The sequence below is a fragment of the Argiope bruennichi genome, chromosome 9 (genome assembly GCF_947563725.1).
Source record: "Argiope bruennichi chromosome 9, qqArgBrue1.1, whole genome shotgun sequence".
Lineage (NCBI taxonomy): Eukaryota > Metazoa > Arthropoda > Arachnida > Araneae > Araneidae > Argiope > Argiope bruennichi.
This window is the reverse complement of record NC_079159.1, coordinates 2,518,486-2,541,190: the sequence shown is the minus strand read 5'-3', so window position 1 is coordinate 2,541,190 and position 22,705 is coordinate 2,518,486. Positions and strand designations below refer to the sequence as shown.

The 22,705-nt window shown below is 30.9% G+C and overlaps 1 protein-coding gene across 12 annotated transcripts in view; it reads left to right on the top strand.

Moving 5' to 3' along the window:
* Positions 1 to 260: 260 nt before the first annotated feature.
* LOC129983646 (zonadhesin-like) overlaps positions 261 to 22,705 on the top strand; it is a 143,765-nt gene continuing 121,320 nt past the window's right edge. For 5 of the 12 annotated variants that reach the window (XM_056093202.1, XM_056093206.1, XM_056093199.1 and 2 more), the window contains exon 1: positions 261 to 671. In XM_056093202.1, the coding sequence (XP_055949177.1) occupies positions 626 to 671 (46 nt within the window). In that variant the 5' untranslated portion in view covers positions 261 to 625. The remainder of the gene's footprint in view (positions 672 to 22,705) is intronic. The other 7 variants (XM_056093196.1, XM_056093204.1, XM_056093201.1 and 4 more) reach the window with 2 other exon arrangements.

The window sequence follows — 22,705 nt, the reverse complement described above, 5'->3', positions numbered from 1 at the left end:
TTTCCGATGACATTCTCGATTTTATTGTCAATGACACGAGGGAGTTTAGTAGTGAGGAGAAAGACAAATATTCTACTTAAATCGTGTCTTGGCCAAAAAGAGGATTCATTCCAACGATATGGTTTCTAATTTTGTATTGAATTAATTATTCTATTTTATAAATGCATTGGAATGTTTCCTTCTCAGATCGATGACTCATGGTATGACGAACTCTCACCCATCCTCGAAGCAGAATAAAAAAAGAAAGATTGTTGTTTCGTAACAGGTTCATTATTTGCTCCAATTCCAGGACGCGCAGAGAAGACCGAGATCGATTTGCAAACATTGCCATCCAATAATTGCGATTGTTGCAAGACGGTGAAAACGGTTGAAATCCGTGTTTCCATCTTCCCGAATCTGTCTGACCAAACATGGGTTGCTGGATAAAAAAGTTGAAAAGAATGCCCAGCCAGAAAGAGGCAAGCTGAGACAACTGTAGGAGTGTGTGTTCAAGCGCAGTAATTAGCTAATTAGTTTGACTATTAGGACGAAGGCTTCTGCAGCTGGGTACGCGCTGGAAATCATTTAAAAATCTGACCTTATAGATGTGGGTTTGGATCATAACAGGATCCACTCCACTTCAACCATGTGGACATTACTGTTGTTAGCGTTATGTTCCTCCCTGCAAGAAGGTAAGGAAACTATTTATTAATATCAAAATGACTGATTTTATATATATATATATATATATATATATATATATATATATATATATATATATATATATATATATATATATATATATATATATATATATATATATATATATATATATATATATATATATAATATATAGGCATAATATAGAAATAGGTATGTTAGTAAAATGTGTGCATGTAAGAAGCAAAAAGACGAAAGTCAGTCAGATAGAAGCTATTATAGGTTGTTAGTAAGAAGTCGTGTGAGCCAATGTGTGTAGAAGAAGAGATGGTCTTGAAGACCTAGATTAGAAAATAAACACTTTTTTAGTAAATAAATAGAGAGGAACTGCCTTTTCATCACACCATACCTCAACAAATATATTGAAAATGTAAAAGGTTTTTCTATTTTAACTTTTTAATAGATGGGCCAATTTATATTTTTTCTAATTAAATACAGAAAAGGGTCATTTTGACCCCTTTGGTAGAAATAGGTATATGCCAACTCATGGTAGACCTAGTGTTCATTTTATTTTGTTTTCTTTTAACGTGAAATAAATCAAATGAAAATGAAATATTTTTAACGACTACAAACAAAGACCGAGGTATGTAAATTCAAACGAAAATAATAAAGAATAAGTGCAATTATGTTATTATTGCTTCTGTTTTATTATGAAAGCTCAACGCAATCGCATTTTTCCGCTCGCAAAAATTTTATCCTATGAGAAGTTGCATCACTCTGTGTTGCATATTAGCAGCAATTTTTTTTTTTACAGTTTATCACTGCATTGACTATTATCTTGACAATTAATCGATATTAAAGATAACTAAATGTTCTTCTTATAAAAATAAGGAGCATTGATTGAATATATAATAATGGAAAAATATTTCAAAATGCATAAATTATATTTTTAGCTTAATTAAAAAAATCATTAAAAAAGAAAGAAATTTTTCTTAAGTTATAAATTATTTTATTGATCTTCGTATACCAAAATGCATTTCAAAAAAATTAATGGATTGCCTGAAAATCGATTATAGGACAAATAATGTTTCTACAGAGAACCTGCGCCCATAAAAAATTGCTTTAAGTAAAATTTGATCAAGAATATTCAAAAAAAAATTTCAAAATAATCTTTTTTAAAGCCATTTTGGAAGTAGCAACCATTCTTTTTGTACATCATTCTCAACAATAAGGAATTTGGTTTTTTATTTATTGTGTTTTAATATAAAGCAGAGCACTTTTTAAAGAAATACTTGCGATTTAATAAACATCACTATCTGATATTTGTTGAATTCCTTGCTTATATAATATCCATTATTGCTTAAGATACAAATATTTCCATTTCCTTTTTTGATAATAAATACCATCATTTAATTTTTATGCAAACTTATCTGAAACATCTCATATACTGGTACATTTCTGAGCAAAATCCCAAAATATCACATAACGAACGTAACAAAGGTTATAGTCATCTCATATGAAACAAAATTCCACAGTGTGAACATCATGTACGAGAAAATAAAAATATATTATCGATCTGTGGAATGTGTAAATGTCATTGAACTTAAAAAAATATGTGCAATATTTTTACTGAAAAAAAGGTGAGATCGAAAATTATCAAGACGCCAAGAAATTATTTAAAAGAAACAATTATATGCTGTATATATATATATATATATATATAATGTACAGTTTATATTTTTTTGTATAAAATATTTATAATTTTTCTTTCTGATGTATATATGCATTATTAAAAGTATAATTTTTAAAAAAATCGGAAAAGTGAAGAAAACATTAGAATTATGAAAATCTAAGAACTATGGCTGATTGTGCAAAAATAGTTGGGTTTTAATTGATAGTAGTAAAATGAGTTCTTAGTTCAAATGGAAGTTGGCTGAAATTTTCTTTCATAGAATCTGATTTCTTTAGCAGACTTTGGGTTCATCATAATGCTTTAAATTTCCAGCCCACCGAAAAATATTCATTTTATAACTCCTGTGCTGCAGGGCATTTCAAATCATAATGAAATGGTTGCCATTTACCCTGTATTGTTTGATAACATTAACGAGCTGATTATCATAATAGGATTATAAATTGGCTTAAAAAAAACCCATTACTTTAAAACAATGTTCAAATTAAAAAAAAATTATTTGAATATTAATTTTTAGAAGTTCGTTACCTCAATAAAACATGGTGTCTATGTCATTTTTTAAACAGAGTGTTTTTAGTTTGGTTTAATTTCCACAAAAATTATTTCATTATACTAAGCCAGTTGAATGAGCATTAGTCTGAAATTCAATTGAAGTTAAATCGGTTAGAAACAGTGAAAAGATTTGGAAAGCAGATTAAGTGGTGAAGATTCAAGTGGTTTTAAATGAACAGCACAATAAAATGATTTCACGATACTCTGTGAGGTGACTCTAAAATTCCTTCCAAGAAATTTTAAAATCTTACTTTTTTGTACATGAAGTATAGAAAAAGAAGTATATTGTAACCGTAGAAAATGTCAACCTTGACATTTTGACGAATCTCCACGTTTCAGACATGCCTGAGATACACATCACATTTTTGATTTTATAGTCACTTGTGTAAATGAAGAAACGTTTTGAACTAGGCGGATGAAATGTGAGATTATTGACATAAAATCTGAATACTTTTTATCATTTTTTGAATTAAGTCCATTAACGGAAAATATGATTGCTTGGGTACAACTGAACGTGAAAATTTCAAAATTTATAGAGCTAGATGGATGACATTTCGTATACAGGGTTTGTTTACGATTTGATCATCTGTTGATCTACACTTTTGTGTGTATAGAAGCGCGATAACTCAAAACACCCAACAACTTAAATCAATAAAATGTGTGATGCGTTTCTCTTACTAAAACTGTGCCGAATTTTTATCTCAGTCCATCGATTAGGTGGCGTCCAAAAGGCGGCTTCCGTCACTATTGACTGAGTTCGTGGGCGGGATTCTGAAGGTCTTATTTTTCGTGATATTCACGGCCTTGTGCCGGGTTCACACTCGGACAGTTATAAAACGGCCAGTAGACAGCGCATGCGTAGAATGGCTGAAAAATGCTGTTCAGTCGATGGCAAGCAATGATCCGGAGGGGCAACAACATGCCGCTGTATATTATTTTTCTCTTACTGGCCATGCATTTGTAGAATTTGGTTTTTCTTTTCTGTCGTGAAAAAATGGATCACTTATCATAGATTCATTCCGAAATTTTTGCTCTTTTTTCTTTCTGATACGAAATTGTGTGTGTGTGTAGTTTTTTCATTTTATTTGCTATTTCTTTTTTATAATTTTCTAAATTTAGGTATGTTGATCTTTATTTTATTTTACCATGTTTATTTGTGTAAATATCCATCATTTTAATATGATACGCGTTAAAAAAGAAAAATTCAGACACCAATATGGCAATTTATAGCCAAGCACGGAATGCCTGAATCTATCTTATGAAATGGTGGCAAATATAAATCAGTCCCTTTCTGCGTATGCGCTGCCAACTGTCCGTCTTATAACTGGCCGAATGTAAACTCGGCATTACTTAGAGTATACAATTTTTATGCGGAGGGAAAGTTATAATATCTTCATTAAAAAGTATGCGGGGAAGTTCTAGATGGCCGGTGTTCCTTGATGTTATGATTCCATATTAAAATATTTAACTTTCCAAAAGTTTTACTAATTGCAATTGCTTAGAATAATTCATTTACTTCAACATTATTTTAGTTCATTTTTTCAGTAAATCTAAAAAAAGATTTTCGACGTCTATATGAATTCCAGTGATTAAAATAATATATTGACCAATAGATTTCGATGAAATTTGAGTTCTAGAGGATCGATAAGCATGCTAGAAAATTCTTACATTTCATTCTTTTATGTATCCATTCTGTTTCTGTATTTGAGAATAGTTAAATGAAACAAACTAAAATCTGTGAATACTGTATTTTTTAAAAATAAATTAGTAGATACATAAAATTATAAAAAATAACACATATAATAAAAATTATAATTATGTTTAATGTCACAAAGTGGGCGAATAGAAAATGAATCAACGAGAGTAGTGAGTTATTTCGAAGTTGAAAGTAAACACCTAGGAAACGATTTTCAAAAAATTGAAAGATCAGATTTGTCTTAGTGAATAGCAAATGCGTCAAACAAAAGATCAGAAATCAAAAAGCAAATCGGCAAGATTCTCTTGAAGCTGAACGTTTCTCCGTATGTGTTCTTTATACCAATCGACACATTTTTTGCTCAGTCTTGATGAAATTTGGCTCACATTCTTTCCAAAGCTGTAAGATTACTGTCTAAGATTCCAAGTCTAAGAATTTATTAAAATCTGAATCAATTGAAAATTTTTTAAAAAAATGTGCTTTCTTGCTATATTTTTCGAAAATATTATTTGAAAAAAAATACTTTTCATCAATTTAAAATTCAAAAATTAATTTTTTAGCTATACAATGTTAATAGTAGTACCCTCCCCCCCCGATTTCAACAAATTTTTAAAAACTTTTTAACTATGATTTTCAACAACACTTTTCATTGTTGTGATGAAAAAAAAAAACATATTTATTGTTCCATGAAATACTTTAACGTAATCGTTGGAGGGTCCTTAGGTCGATTTGCCTTACCACATGTCGCCGATTAGAATTAGTTAAGGGTCATTTGTTTGTATATCATTCTAGCCTGCGTTGTTTTGGTAAGAATAAAACTATGCTAAATATATGCACTCATGTAAGCTCTTTCTAGTTAGTTAATGTTTTGTGGCCTATGCTGCGCCAATAAGCTCTTTCTAATGCTTTCCTATTAGTTAGTACCTCAGAGATGACGTCAGAATGCGTGCAATTTACATAGCTTTAATGGCATATGGATAATTGTATATTCTCGCTTGGATAAACCTTCTGTCGCAATTGTAATAAACTGTGATGCTCTTCCGCTCACAGGAAATATTATCAGGAAGACGATCTATTTAAAAAAAAATAAGGAGTCGCATTTATCAGTCTATCGTAAAAGAAACAAATCACGAGTCATCTCGGATAGGTTTGATCCATATTTCTCTGAAATCTAAAATATTTTATTTTTTTATTCATTTTTTTTCTCTGTTTTATAAACCTCACATAACATTTTAAAATACGTGGAATCAAAAAAAGGGATTAAATATACAAAAATATGTTCCATTTAAATCGGATTAGAAAACTTTCTTATACGTGGCACAAAAGTTAAATTTATTTTTGAATAATTTTTTGATGTTTGCTTATTCAGTTAAATTTTTTGGAAGTTCAACTCAAAAGATATCTTTCTAAAGGCTCTAGCACCATGATACTTGTCTAAATGGATCTTTAAAAAGGATATCAATACTGAAATAATCGATTATTGAAATGATGAATGAAAATATCGATAATGAAATAGTCAGTTAAGAAAAGTACCATTTAAAGTAAATTAATAGTAAATGCATAGAAAACATAATCTGCTTTATTGTTATAATTTCTAAAATGTATGATTCGTGTACTATTTTTTTAAAAATTATATTTATTGTTTTATTTGAAAGCATTTACCCCCTCCCTCCAAATTAGTATTCTTGAAATATTTCTCTTCTTGAGTGTGTACGTTGTAATGACGTTCCAAAATGTCTCTTTTTATTCCTATTCTTCTCAACGTTATATCCTCATTGATATTAATAATAATGTGTGTGTTGATGATTTACGAGACATATGTTTTAACCTAGAGCTATGGAATGTGGTACATATATGTGTTTTGGAAGCTGAAAATGAACAACTCGGAAAGATTTTCCTACAATTTTGAATTAGAATTTTAATTAATTAAAAATCGAAATTCTTCCACGATAAATTCTGAAAATATTACAGTACAAAATTTGCCATATATATATATATATATATATATATATATATATATATATATATATATATATATATATATATATATATATATATATAAACAGACATTTGCTTTGTTTTCTAATTACTGAATCTTTGTTTCATTAAAAAGTTATCTTTTTCCTTATACTAATTTAATAGTCGGGCTCATTTTTGCTGAATTTTGACAATTTGCTAAAAATATTTTTTGATTGATGTCCAATAATGAAAATTGCATTGTCGACCTGAAGTTGAAACCATTTTCACCTTCTCATTAGCTACCTGATCGGTAGCTACCTTTCCTCCCCCCCCCCCCCATAGAACGAGGGGTATTTAATATCTAGAAAGTTTACAAGATGTATAAAAAAATGTAAGTTACAATATCGCAAAATTTAGAAGACAGATGAACCAGATCTGTTCAATTTTAATAATGACATGACGCCACTGGTGGAACTATTAAGAGATCATGTTAAATAAATATTTAATTCAAAATTGAGCGAGTATTAATCCTGGCGAACCAGCTGATCGTCAAAGGCGTCCAGTTGTTTAATAAGACTGAAAAATCTGAATTGAATGGGAAGTGATATTTATGTAAAATTAGTTACCTTCCTCTATTCCTGTTTCTGAAATGAAGAATTTTTATGTTATATGTGCTGAAATGAAGAATTTTATATTATATGTTACTTAGTGTTCCTTTCTGCAGTATGTGTAATGGCATAATTATTTTGCCATTTTTCTCACCTGTAAGTTTTTTGCTATTTTATTTGATCGCGCGCAGACATTTAGCTAAAAAAATCTAATTTAAAAATTTTTCATTTGAAACAGGAATAGAGGAAGGTAACTAATTTTATATAAATATCACTTCCCATTCAATTCAGATTTTTCAGTCTTATTAAACAACTGGACGCCTTTGATGATCAGCTGGTTCGCCAGGATTAATACTCGCTCAATTTTGAATTAAATATTTATTTAACATGATCTCTTAATAGTTCCACCTGTAAAATATTCTTAAGCTTCAAATTTTGATACTCATATAATTCACTCATACTGTTTGTTATAGAGATTCTAAGCCTTTCTGTTCATTGTACTTTGTATCCCTTTCTAATTTTCTTTCAACTTTCTTTCAATTTGAACTTTAAATTGAAGTGAAAGAGATTAAACTTCAATTAATGCTGATATTTTTTCGTTGAAATCAAACGTATTTTTTAAGAAATATTACAAAAAATAGAATCGTTCAGCTTTGTGGTTCCATGTGCACTACAGAAAGTTTCCATAATTTATGTAAAATCTCAAACAATTATTCAATAGAAATTTCTCTGATTCGTCATAAAATTCAGTTCCTAGTTTTTTTCAAAATAATTAAAATGATGTAAATAATAATTTGTTTAGGTCAATAAATATAAATCTAATAAAAATAAAATTTTTATAAGCATCTGATTTTAAGGAATCCACGAAATATTTTGAAAGTCCAATTTTTAAATAAAATAAATAAATAAATACAAATGATAAATTAATAAATACTGAGATCAAATCTGGCCGAATTATAAAGTTTTGAATATCACAATTTTAGAACAATCAGCATTTTCTTAATCTTAGGCCAATCAACCTTGGGGAAACTCTTTGCGCAGACTAGGCTATCTTTTTTGAGATGGTCTAAAATTGCGCCTTTTTATAAGATAATAATATTTAAATTTTCACAACTCACTCAGTTTTAGTCGCAATAGGCACTTTACGGTGCAGGTACGCATCAGTATATACCACTGAAGAGGGGAATATAAAGCAAGGTTGCGTTTATCATAAAAAATTCTCTAATCCTTCATTTTAAAACAGCATCAAAACTTTTGGATTTCCATTGTATTCCTTAAAAAGATAAAATGTCTTACACTATTGCAACGATTTCTTCTCTAGATGTGCGGCATTCAGAGCGTCGTGAAGATATCGCACAATATCTTGTATTATCTAAGTGAATAGTATGCCTTTTCTCGTTTTTAAATATGAGTACTATATTGAACTGCAAAGCTATTTCCACCTTTCTTTCAATTAATATATCTTCGTTTTCTTTTTTTAAGGCCGTTATTGGGATTTAGCTAATGGAGACACATTTCGTTTCGATGATTGCGTCACTTCTGACTTTGATTTCTCCCCTTTTGTGCTAACAGGATGATATGCAAATGTTTCGCATCTTTCATAATCCGTGCTAATCAGCGGTGGATTTCTGAGTAGCTATAATAGGAGAGGAGGCTCGATGGAAAAACTTTATCTTCCTAGTAGTCGAATAAATGAGTTTATGAAAAATGCAAATTCTATAAATGATAAAGTTTTAAGATAATATTAAAATTTAAATACGAGGCATATTCGGAAAGTAAGTACCATTTCATTGTGCCGCAGACACAACGATGCGGTCGGTGTTCCGAGCATGCGCACTAGTCTTTCTTGTTCACTGGCTCTCAACTGACGCCATTTTGGTTGTTCTACATTGTGTTTTGAGTTGGCTGTGCACATTTAAAATGTTTACGACAATTACTGAACCTGCCGACTGTGAAATTCATGCTGCAATTCGATTTTTGAAAGCAAGGAATATGAAACTGGCTGACATATATCATCAAGTTAAAGATGTTTATGGCAAAGACATGATGAGGGAGGGAATGGTGAGAAAGTGGGTTAGAATGTTTAGTGAACGTCGAACAAATAAATGTCCACAATGAGACTCGGAGTGGTCGGCCTACTGTTGTCAACGATGATTTGGGAAAAAAAGATGATGAAAAAATCCATTAGAATAGACGTTTCACAATGACGACACTTTCAGACGAATTGCAGCAAATTTCAGGTATTTTGTTCTGTATGAAATTTTTACAGATCGCTTAGGTTATCACAAGGTGTGTTCCTGATGGGTTGGCGGAAACTTTCTATGAAGTAGGTATAGAAAAGCTGGTAACCTTCTACGACAAGCGTTCGAACATTGGTGGAAACTCTGAAGAAAAATAGTCTAAGGTATGTTCTTTCATGTAAAAATAAAACTGGCTTGAAAAAAAAAAATTTTCCTATTTTTTTTTTTTTCCAAAACGGTACTCCCTTTCCGAATACGCCTCGTATAATTGATCTTGTATATCACATTACATTCATCGTTTATTAGAATATTTATAAAACTGAAAGTCCTCTTCAAGAATATTGTGTGAAAACAAAACAGCGCCCCTTCCCCTCTTTTTTTTAAAATGCAATTCTTCTATTCTCTCACTCCTAAAACTTTTGGTTGGGAACATTTTTTAACTAAGAAAGCCCAACATCGGATCAATATATCTTAATTGTCCACATAAGTGAATTAAACTTTTTATAAAAATTAAATGTTATAGCACTTATAATGGCAGTTACTAACAAAAATTTTGTTACAATGTGTGAAAGCATTTCAAATTATATTTTATAAAGAAATGACTCACAAATCGAAATATACAATATACAGTTTGATTCAAAACTTATCGCTCAAACTTCGTGGAGAGGCAAGGAATACGCCAAGAAACCGATTTCACATAGGAAAGTACGTCCGCAAACATCATCTGCAGGGACAAAACGGACAAGTGAACTGAACACAAGGAAACCCCACTGTAGGAAATGGAACAGGAAGTGTTAATGAATATGATTTTTATTCCAACAATATGAAATACAAGTTAACAGCATTTACTCAAAATTGCGACCATTTACACGAATACAGTATTCGCGGCGCCGTTGCATCGACCGCCGAACATTTTCAAAAACGCCTGGCATATCACGCACAATGTCTACGGCTGCTATTATTCGTGCAACCAGGTCCATTTCATTGTCGATTCGGGTTACGCACACATGGTCTTTCATGATCTAGCACAAAAAGTAATCCATGGGCGATAAATCAGGTGACCAGAGTGGCCAAGCGATAGGTCCACCTCTGCCCATTCCACTGAGTTCCGAATATTCGGTTTAGGTAATCACATACAACAGTTGTGCTATGGTCTCTAACTCCATCACGTTGATACCACATATCTCGGCGGATATGCCAGGCATTTTTGAAAATGTTCGGTGATCGATGCAACGGTGATGTGAATCCCGTGTTCATGTAAATGGTCGAAATTTAGAGCACCTACTGAGAAACACCTACAGGTAATGAATGTACTTCAACTTGTTGGAATAAAGGTCACATTCGTTAATCACTTAACTGTACTGTTTCCTTGTGTTCCCTTCACTTGTCTATTTTGCCCATGCAGATGAAGTTTGCGGACCTACTTTCCTATGTGAAATCGGAATTTCCTTTGTGCTTTCTGACGTATTCCTTACCTCCCCAAGAAATTTGAGCGATAATTTTTAAATCACCCTGTATGTTATCATTTCAGAGGGCTCCTCAAAAATATCAGCCCCAGAGGTGAACATCCAACTTATTCAGCCCTTGACGAGATCAATGGAATGTCGATGGGCATTAAACTTTCATATCATATCTAACTTTTTACACAAAAGACTATTTGAACTTCTCAATTAAGCTTTCTTAAAATCGTTTAAACTATAAATATGCCAACCCTTTCCTGAGCATGCTTAACAAAATTTTATTATAACTCTCAAACGATAAAAAAATTGTAATTATTTTTTATGATATGGCATTAAAATGCTTCTTAGAAAAGAAAAATAATCGGTTTTTTGTGCAGTTGTTATTTTTTTAAAAAAAAATTAATACTGAGCTGAAGATTCAAATAAGAAATTTTGAGATGCGTTGTTGCATAAAAAATATTTCTAGAATTCAAAAACTTTTTCTTCATTGAATTAAATTTACAAAAATAATTCAGCAATCAATGATGCAACCAATGGAGGGAAAAAAAAACGTCAGTCGGATGCTGATTGAAATATTTATTTCTTACGTTGAATAACAAAAATAATGATTCGAATTAGTTTCTAAAATTTTAAAAATATTATTTTGAAATTAAATGATTATCTTTACGCGATTAGAATATCACATGAAAAAAACAAAACAAAGAATTCGGAACTCAACTTCAGACCATTAAAGCATTTATTTATTGTGTCAAATATTGTACAGCAGTTAAATGAGTATTAGTTTATGAACTGAAACTGAATCAGTTTGGATGAGTTGAGCTAGTTAATAAGAGCTAAATAAAGGTACTTTTTCCTTAAATGCAACTAATTTATTCCATAATTTTGCTCCTCCTAATAAAGACGCCCAGGCCCTTAGTTGCGCCCTCGGATATATTTTATTAAACAATGAAATAGTTTTCGGTAATAAATGAAATTGATAAAAATTATATTTGAAAGATTAATAAAAAATCTGAAAAAAAATGGTACGTTATTAACTGAAATCACAATAAAGTTAATTTTTTGAATTTTGAAATGGTGTGGGAATAATTTTTGTGTAATGATTTATTCAGAAGTGATGACGAAAAACTATTAAACTTTTAACCTTCACTTTAACCTTTTTAGAATTTTTTTTTTAATTGCGCAGTTAATTCTTATAGGTCCTAATGAGCATGTGCGCTAAATTTTGTTTGAAACCATAAAGGGCCGTAGAATTGCAGTGGCTCAAATAAACAAACGCATATTAAATTTTATGCAGAATGTTATCGAATTCGACCGGCAAATACAGAGGAGTGATAATAGATATGAAGAGAATGCACTAAGAAAATATACTACATAGATATACCAAAATCATAGGGTCGCAAACCACATTCAGTTGGCTAAAATCTGAAAAGTACAAGTAAATCCTCCATTTACAATGAAACGAATGCGCGGATTAGGAGCAATGCTGTCAAGAAGAAATCTTCTCTTATGCAAATTTTCGTTTGTATGGGGAAAGTAAAAGCAGCGAACAAATATTCATCAGTGAGCAATGCAGAACTCTAGGGCAAACTCCTCATTTTGAAAACAACAATTCGGATTACACGAAGAGGAATATTCGGATATACATCTGATTTATGGAGAGCAAGTGGTAATGGATGCCCAGCACAGAGTATGTCCCAAGAGCCATAGTCGAGGAGTCGTTGTCTACATCATACCAACATCAGAATAAAATCCTTCCAAATGACGAGACGATATGGAGGACAAGAACACAATATGCGAACATCTGAAATAGAAAACAGAGTATTGCAGCGATTTGTATATGCAAGAATATGCAAACATTACCCGGACCTAGCCAAAGGCCACGAGGGAAGCTTGATGGGGCCGCCAAAGAGCAACTCCACCAGTGAGAAGGAGCAAACGACACTTGATGACATTGTATACTTGCAAACAACAAAGAACCTTCTAGAAAAAACGCTTATTAGTACAAAAAAGAAAAAAAAAATCCATCGATAAGTATACGATTGATTGCAAACGAACTGGGCATTTGGCACAAAATGGTGCGGAATGGTGCGGAATTCCTTTTACGTGCAAGAAGTTAGTTGATATCGATTACCCCCTTCAAATAGAGTTCGTAATCTGGATGTTTAATGTCACAGTTGCTAATGATATCCGCCGCTATTTTATCTCAGATGAAAGCCTGCTCTTTAAGAGAAGGCTTAGTAAAAGCGTTCATTGAGCATATGTGGTCATCCGAAAATTCTCACACCACCCTCTTGACAAAACTGCAACGCAGGTTCAGTATAACATCGGGACAGAGATTGACTTCTGAGATCACACTTTATACCCGAACTCCTTAATGGCGTAAAGGACCTTCCTTTCTTGTTGCTGCAGGGAATACTGGCAACTGTGATGAAATATGTGGTTCATGCAAGAAAGCTCCCACCACATTTTCCGATTGCGTGATCAACTCGATGCTACGTATCCGAGAGTGGATCGAACGTGGCATATCTGTTGTTTGGTTTCATGCTGCCGGACCACAATTTCTTGCAGTTTTTTTTTTTTTTTAATTCGGGACCTCCTGAAATCGCTTGTTTGTACTATGCCTGAGGAAACACTGGATGATCTTATGGCACGGATCCCCATTGCTTCAGAAGAAATCGCCAGCACTCCAGCTATGTTTGAACGTGTCCAACAATCCTTAGTCCGTCGGCGTCGGCTGTACAATGATCTTCTCACTCGCAGTTTCGATTAATTCCTTTAAAAAATGTCCACCGTCTCCTTTCTGACGTTAAATTAGCTATGTGTTGTCTGTATTGTAATCCTGCTTTACGTCAAATAAATATTTTCTACTTATAATTAGTTCTTTTTGATCTATTTGATGTCACACTCTTCATAACTATATTTGCGAATTTCTCTCACTGAAAGAATTTTGCGACTTCGTGTTCTAAGGAATTATTTTTCATCCGCTTGACGTCTAAAATGACCCCTCTAAATTTGCTGTTCGAATTCGGCAGCACCCCTGTATTTATAAGCAGCAACAATAACGCTCTGATATAAAAAATGCATTTAATATTATCTCAATGCGCGTGAATATAAATCTAGTAACTGTGAAAAATATCGTTATAACTAAATATATTTAAAAACATACATACTAAAATAATTTGAAGAAACTATTAAAATTAGAGAAAAAAATTGTTAAGAATTAAAACTCGTATTACAGAAAAGCTAATTTTTTGAATTTTAAATTTATATTAATATATATATATATATATATATATATATATATATATATATATATATATATATATATATATATATATATTTGCATAATGGATTTTTATGTAGGTATGCTCCTCCGACCTTATTCAAGAAAAATTTTAAGCTTTCGAAAAATTTTAAGCTTAATGATTTGCTTTGTAGAGCATATTGCTCACATTTTTTCACTACTCATATCGCATGATTCACTTTAAAGATACTATACCAGCTTAAAAACATAATCACATTAAAAAAATGACCAGTTAGTGTTCGTTGTGTCTGCAAATGTACGTGTATATAAAAAGTAGATTAATCAGTATTTCATTAGCCAAATTATAAACAGAAAAAATATATCTATCTATAACAAAATCTATCCATCTAAAAAAAATCTATAACAGGAGATCTATCTATCTCCCTATTTCTCTCTCTCTATATCTATATCTATCTATCTCTCTCTCTCTATATATAATAGCCCGTGTAAAAAAACAGCTGCCCGTATTGCCAATGTTTTCCGAGTCGGAAAATTTATATGCGCGGCTCTTTTACTGGTCCAAATCCGTAGTTTGTGCAGCCCTGTTTTAAATGAAGGTGATCATTTAGCTTTGTTATTAAAAAAAGGTTTTTAATGTCTTAAACTTTCAAAATTTTTCTGGTAGAATAAATTGAAATTGAAATGTATAATTTTTAAAAATTTTTGTTTTGAAAAGTTTTCTTTTAGTGTAAAAGTGAGATTGCGAAAATAATGAAGAAAAATAAAATTTAGTTATATCTTAAAATTAAATTAATACTATTGCATAATTAACAGAGAAAATGTAAACGTGTTTTCATTTCTAATTTAAAGTATTTATTTTGAGAAAAAGATATTTTACGATTAAATTTTATTTTTTATTTTGTAGATATCAAAATACGTTAGCAATCATACCATGCATTGGGAGCACTCCGTTTGTATTTGTTTTGTTTATGGTTGCTTTTAAATTGGCTTCCGATAACTGTGATAAATAAACTCAGATAGGATTAACTAATACTCCAGGAGTTGTTAAAATAATGAATTAGAATTCTTGTAAGTCACACATGTCAGTGGCTATCATAAATGTCAAGGGCCCTTTCATACGTATACAAGTATTGCTGAGTGGTCGATAAATGATACGTTTTCTGAAGCCCGAAGAATGCAAAAATGGATGTCAACAGCCCAAAAAGTCATCAGAAGATAATCCTTAATTGAAAGTTTGGATCACGTGATAAAATCATAAATTTTGATAGACTGTGATAGATCAGAGTGATTGTCATAACTGAGTTTTATGTGATTAGTAACGTGGATTCAGGGAGATAGAATTTTCTATGACAGGAAGATATGTGTATTTAAGCACTATCTATGTCTTTGTTGAGAATTTTAGTCTCATGCTGCAATGTCATTTGGGTTACATTTTCACCTTTTTTTATTATGAAAAATAATTTCTTTTTAATTAATTCTTTTATAAATTTGCGCCAATGGAGCTATTATTTTCTTCATTTTTATTAAAATTCTTAATTCTAATTTTTATTTAAATTTTAATTTTAAATTAAAATTTTAATAAAAAGTTTTTTCTTTTTTTTTCTTTTCCGTATACGAAATATATAAACAAACAAACAAACAAAAAACCCCATTCATACTTACTACTGTAAGCGAGACTCACTTTATGTTCCCATATTTGGATATAATTTTCTGTTCACCTGTTGGTCTTGACCAGTCACTGGAGTGCAGTTCGGTCATGAACCTTTGTATCTATTTATGATGTTTTTTTGCCTTGCGAAGTTCATTTGTGGCTTGAGAGCGCTTGTGTCAATTATTTATATACGACCCTAGTTCTTTCTTTAGAACTCCGTAATGCTGGTCATCTCGCTCGAATTCTCTCTGTGTGAAGGAATAAAAAGATCTCCCAGGTGACGCTGATTTAAGGGGATAAAGTCAAAAGAAGAGATTCATTCTTATTTTCGTATCGAGGAATTTTCTTTCTCTAAAACGCTTTTCTTATAGAACGTAATATTTCGAATTTCTTAAAGACATTTGAAAGGGAAAGAGTTTTTATTTTCTTTTGTTTTTTTATTTTATCGCATAGATGCCATGCGAAAAAAAAAAGATCAATGTAAAAGGAATCACTATAAATACTCACAATGAATATCACTATTTTATAGATGCGTGCCCTTGTTCGAAAAGAATCGTGTTTAAGAGTGCATCTATTTATTTCCTCGTATGCATGAACTTGTGAATGTGATAAGTGAAAAACGCAAACATTTAGATAGTTAAAACTTGGTTTGTGGAACTCTCATCAAATTTATAAATTTTTAGTTTGGATGGATCTTTCAAAAAGTGAAACTCTGACACAGCCTCAAGCTACATTTTCTCCTTATTTACTTTGTATCTTTAAATAAAAATAATAATCACAATTTAGTAAGCAGCTTCAAAACAAGAACATCAAAATAACGGGGCGCACGTGACTCACAGGGATTATTTTTGCCACTCAGAAAATGCAGGTGCAGATAATCAAAATTAGAATGAAAACTTAATTTTGAAAAAAAGCACCTAGGACTTGAAGTCCTTGGAAAAAACCTTTCATTGTTTTCTTCAAATTTTTTTCATAGATTTTAATCAATACTTAACTGTTACAAGTGTAGTCAGATCTAAAATCAGTGAAGAAAGTTTTTGGAATTTTACAGATATTTGCCAGTCCAATTTGCTAACACTTGAAAATTACCCTATGGAATTATTCTCATGTATGGAGATACTTATATAAGCAAGCAATTATTTTTATTTATGAAAGAAAATAATTTCTTGCCAGATAAAAGATTATCGACATCTTATCTTAAATCCATTTCGAAAATTGTCACTGTGATTAGCATATCCCCCGAAGATAGCAACGATTGGATTGTGTCATAATTTTTTTTTTTTTACATTGTGCTTTCGAAATAACCTATATTTCAGCAAAAAATGATATGCTTGTTTTATCACATTTGATCCTTGCTAAGATTCAAGTTTTGAGTTCTTTCTTTAGTATAAATACTATTAAAAATACCGTACGATAATAAATATATAAAAATATACTATAAAAACAAATTTTTAAAGCATTTTAAAAATGAAGGATAAGATTTCCTGGTAATCAAACTGGTAACATTGATTAGATAATTTTTTGAATTTTTAATTTGATAATGGCTAACATAAGATAATGGTTTTAAAAAATGCAGACTTCTGGAGAACAAAAGGGTTTCTGGAGAAAAAAGTGCAGAATTCTTATATGAAGAACAAATAAGAATCTAAATGTCATATGGTGGGCACAGCAGTATTCAAAAACTATTCAGGAAATACCAAATATAATAAATTATTTTACAGGAACTATATCAGAAAATAAATCTTCAATTCATATAGTGGTGAAGTGAGATGAATAAGGTGACGTTTGACGTTCCTCTTTCATCATATGAGAGAGTATCGAGAAGTTTCGAAATTTGCTCTGCGTCAAGAAACTATTTTATTTATCTCCGCGTGGATACACTATCGCCTCCAAAGCAGTCTCCTTGCAACTCCGTGCAGCTTTCCTTGACATGACTGGAATGGAACATGAAAATCCGCTTCCCAATTCCAGGGTCACTTGTATCTTTAAGCATCTCACATTGCTGTTCTTTTCTTGAACAACGGAAACTCAAATAACCTAAAACGTTTGTTGGGAGCAACATGTAAGTTTGCTGTATCATGTGCTACATCTCTGTGAAGAATTTGGTTCATTTGATATTTCCTGCTAGCTGTTCCTGTTAGTACAAAATGACCAATAACATTGTTACTATGTTGTCCGTATTCAGAATAACCCTTCCCTAAAAGAAGAAAATCGAAATATTATATGTAAGCCGTTTTAGAAAGAAATGGGGAAGAAAGAATGGAAGAATCTTTTTGTTCTGCCATTTATCTCCCTTAAACCGTATCCTTTATGAAAGATTTTTATCCCCTCTCGCAAAATGAAGGAATGTGAGAGGGACAACATCATCAACGATTGTGGGGATAACCGAGAATATCTCAAGTTAGAAGTTTTTTTTTTTTTTTTTTTCATGTTAGAATCGTAAAGTGATAACAAACATACGAGCTTCGCAGTTGTCGATGCACGGCATTACGATGGCAAGTTGACTTAGGAATGATAATACTTCTTGTGATTATATTTGTGGCTCAATTCTGCTATATTTAGCGTGTTTCAGAAAAAGGTTCAAAACGTTTTGATACAAGCTAGTATGCTGATGATTTAAAATTGCGAAGACCGTTCTAAAACAGCTCAAAAGTAATTTCAAAACATGATGTTCATTTAAATAAATTGAGTAGAAAGAAATGGGGTGATTATTTATTTTCTTTGTAAGAAAAATAATTTATAATGGCTAGATTAGTTAAAAATAAATAACCACATTTTCGAAAGTAAAATATGTTCGGCAATAAAATCGTTCTGAAAGTTTTTAAAAAAATCAAAAATATTTGTACTTTCTCTTATCTTTTGAATAACATGTGTTTCAAATGTAAATCAATGGACTCTTTTCCTTTTAATGAAATTGTCAATATACTTGGCAAATCCGCAGTGTAAATGTGTGAGTCTGGTTATTTTTTTTTCTTACACCGGCCCGAAGCGATGAATTATATGTTCATCTGACAACCTTGATGGTTTAAAGGCCTAAAATTACATCCATTTCTGGCTATGATGGATGTTTATTGTGGTAAAGAAATGACGCAACGAGTGAAGATTATGAGAATTCTTTGGATTTGCTTGGGTGTTATTGAAAGTAATATTTGTAAGCTGTTCCTGTATCCCATTTTTTAAAAATTAAAATGTTTCGTGTTGTAAAAATATTTAATTCTTTTTATCGAGTATGCAAATTACTTTTCATTTTTTATTGCATCTCGGCTCTAATTTTTCCCACTCTAAAACCACAAATGATTATTAAAAATTTAAATATGTCCTGGTGAAATTTTTGGCAAAATTTGGTGAAATTTAGGCTAGTTTCTTTTTATTAAAGTGAAGTTATTTTGGAACGCAAAATTTGCTTTTATTAGTAAATGATGCTTCGTTTTTTTTTCCAATTTCCTCTGGAAATAGTTTTGACTATTTGAATGAATTTTAGTTTTCAAAAGCATCGATAATTTGTTTTTTCTTGTCGTTATTTCACATTAACTTTGTTTTCCCCCAGACCTATTTGGATCCATTAATATATGGTGAATTATTTTGAGACAAATATAATGGGAATAGATATTTCAACTAGACTGTTATAAAGAAGAATTTTACACTTTAATTGTATAAATTTTAAATAAAACCCTTACAATTTTTGGAAAAAATGTATATAATAATATTCATTTTAAATGATCATTTTTTAATTGCACTGTTAGATAGTAAATTGGTTTTCCTTGATAATTTTATTTAAAGAATTATAATTAATGCGTTAAAAATGTCGACCCATTAAAAAGTGTCCAGAATTCGAAACTACAGAAAAATATCAAATTCACTAAGAATTTTAAATTAAAAAAATTTTAATGAAACATACTGTAAAATGCATATTAAATTTTCGAAAATTTTGAAATGTTAATTTAATGAAAACACACACACTCACATCAAGAAGTATAAGAATATTCTTTTCAATTAAACTTTGCCATCTTTCTGATTTGGCTGATTAATATATAAGTTTTTTGAAATATGTGCTCACTTCAGTTGTACCATCCATTTTTTTTTACCATTATTTTGCATGTAAACAATAAGGAAAAATACAATAAAACATAGAAACTTGTAAAATTGCATTGAATATAATTCCCTAAAAATTATTTTAAAATTAAGTCAAAAATTCTCTGAGAATTTAATTTTAATGTCGTGTCAAAATGAGCATGTTTAAAACGTGCAATGAAGCCACAGTGAGTAGTTTTTGTTAAAGTACTTTTTTACATTCTTGATCCCAATCCAGTTGATTTCGGGGCTAAAAATGTGACAAAAATTACTGGAGAAATAATTTTTTATCATAGAAATTAAAATCAAGAGACTTTTTTAGAATCCAAAATCAAATTTCACCACAAAGGACATTAAAAATTATTTTAAACTTTAAAATTCAAGTAATTCGTTCTTCCTTTAATCTATTCCTTCCAGCAGAAGCCATTTCTTTAGACAGTCCAAACTTTTAAGTCGTTTAGTGCAAGCAATAGACTCCAAAGGGGACCATACATTTTAATCATTTGATTGAGATTCGGCGAGTATTGTGCCCATTTTCCAGATGATATCACGTCCAAAAATGCTCCTTCCACCACTCTTCTGTCTTTTTAGCCTTTTGAGTTCATGCAGAGTCTTGTTGAAACTCCTACTTTACATTGCCAAAGCGCGTTTTGCCCACGGAAATATAACAGCTTCTGAAATGTCCCATTGGTACACTTTTTGATTTATTTTAACGCCCACATCCAAAAAAACCAAACATGTTTTGCAGTTTTCCCAAATTTCGCCTTTGATCATGATCGACTTTGGATTTTTGCGATGTTCACCAATTTCTGAAGTGCTTGGTGCGTCTACAGACCAGATCTTATAGTACTAGGAGTTACGAACTTTTAGACGGTAAAGAGCTTCTCATTAGTAAAAAGGAATCTCACTCAGTTCAGACATGCAGCCCGTTTCAAAAGTTTTCTGCGTCTTTGGAGCTGCGCGAGTTTGTTTTCTTCAGTGAGAAGCAGAACTTTCTGGACCTTGTAAGACTTCAGTCCAAGCTCTGATTTTGTCATTCGTTGCTCTGATCGGTCCCTTATTTCCTTATTTTCACGAGTGATCTTTCTCATGGAAATCTTCGAATTTCATTGAACTCACTTTTTCATAACCTTACAGCTTCTGAAAGTTGTCACCATACGTTTTAGTTTACTTCCTGGACTTTGACCATCATTCCAAGCTCTTTGAAACAATAGATTGCATCAGACATTATTTGCCGAGCACATTAAGCAAATGAATGACTCCATACTGTTCGTTTTCCAACTTTAAAATAGCAATTCTTTTGTTTGGCATTGTAAAAAAGCCAAAAATAGTACATAAACTAAAAGATACATCATAAAATATGTTATAATTGAAGTGGTAGACAAAAAGAAATGAACAAAAATTAAAAAGAAATTAATTAACTTCTATTCTATGATGTAATAACGTTGTCCGAGTTTTTGTGCCACACCCTGCATAATAATATACTTTTATTAAGAATACTCTAAAATTTAATTTATACTATCATATTGTACAATCAAAGTGAATATATAATCGCATTTTGGACTATAATTTGATAGCATGTTGGAGCGCAGCTTTGAAAAAAGAATTAAAAAGTTTTACTGCAATTCAAATTCATTATGATGGAAGTTTTGAATTAAGAATTTGAATAAGCTGTCTGTAATTAACATTATATTTTCTAGAAGTGTCGCAATACTTACTCTTTGTTTTAATGTCTCAACTAGCAAAAAGAAACTATTAAAAATTAAATTTATTAGAACCGTCATTAAAATTCTTATTAATGATAAACGCAAAATAATATTAAAATTTTTGAAATATTTTTAATCGAACAACATTATTGAAAAGTGAATATATTGTTGTTGACTTCGTTGTTGTCAACATTTTAATTCAAAGCATAAAACTACTAGAAAAATTATTATTTTCTATTGGGAAAAATAAGTCCTGTAAGAAAACAGAGAAAATTATTTAAAATAATTAATATTAGAATGGATACAAATTTAATTAAGCCGGAAGAAAAATAAGGTCAAATAATTTTGTAAACTTTCTTAGAAGAAATGGTGTTCATATAAAGATGATATTTATAGTTTGTAATAAAAGTTATTCTATCCCTTAAAAACATGAATAAACTTGAATAAATTATTAATAAAAATATTCAAAAGCATACAAAAAATCTTTTTAAAGAAATGATTTGGTATTGCGAGTGTTACCTTTTCATCAGGACGGAATATAATATCCAGATGTTTACAGTTGAAAGGTAGAAGATATATCTGTGTTATATTAATTAAAAGAAGGCTGAAATTGAAATCAACATATATATTAACAAATCTTGTTCGAGATCGAAAACTGAATGTGACTTCTACATAGATTAAAAAAAATTATTCAGTTGAGACAGCTGCAAAAGTTTCGAGAATTTCCAAGTTTCTTTCTCTCTACATTCTTTCTTTCTCTCCGGAGTCTTTAATAGCCAATCTATTTGCATTCAGCCGTTCGAACACCTGCAGATACTACAGTTTTCCATTCCAAATCGGTACGCAATCTTACGAAACATCATTATCGAACCATCTTGTTTGTTCACATGGAAGAGTTAAAGTGTAGCGCAGATCGTTTTTCTCCTCTTATTGTATCCAGAACATGCAGCTGCATCAATTGACGGCACAGAATTTTTAGAAAAGTTTTTCCAGTTTTAATGAGCAAACATTTTAGTACTATAGGAGGTAATTAGTCTAAGATTTTTAGTTAATTACCGCCAAGACCTCCTTGATTGGATTATTCATTAAGAAAATTTCGCATGAAACCATTTGGAATTTATTAGTTTATTCTTTCTGAGTTTCTCCTCCATTGAGAACGCTGCGGATA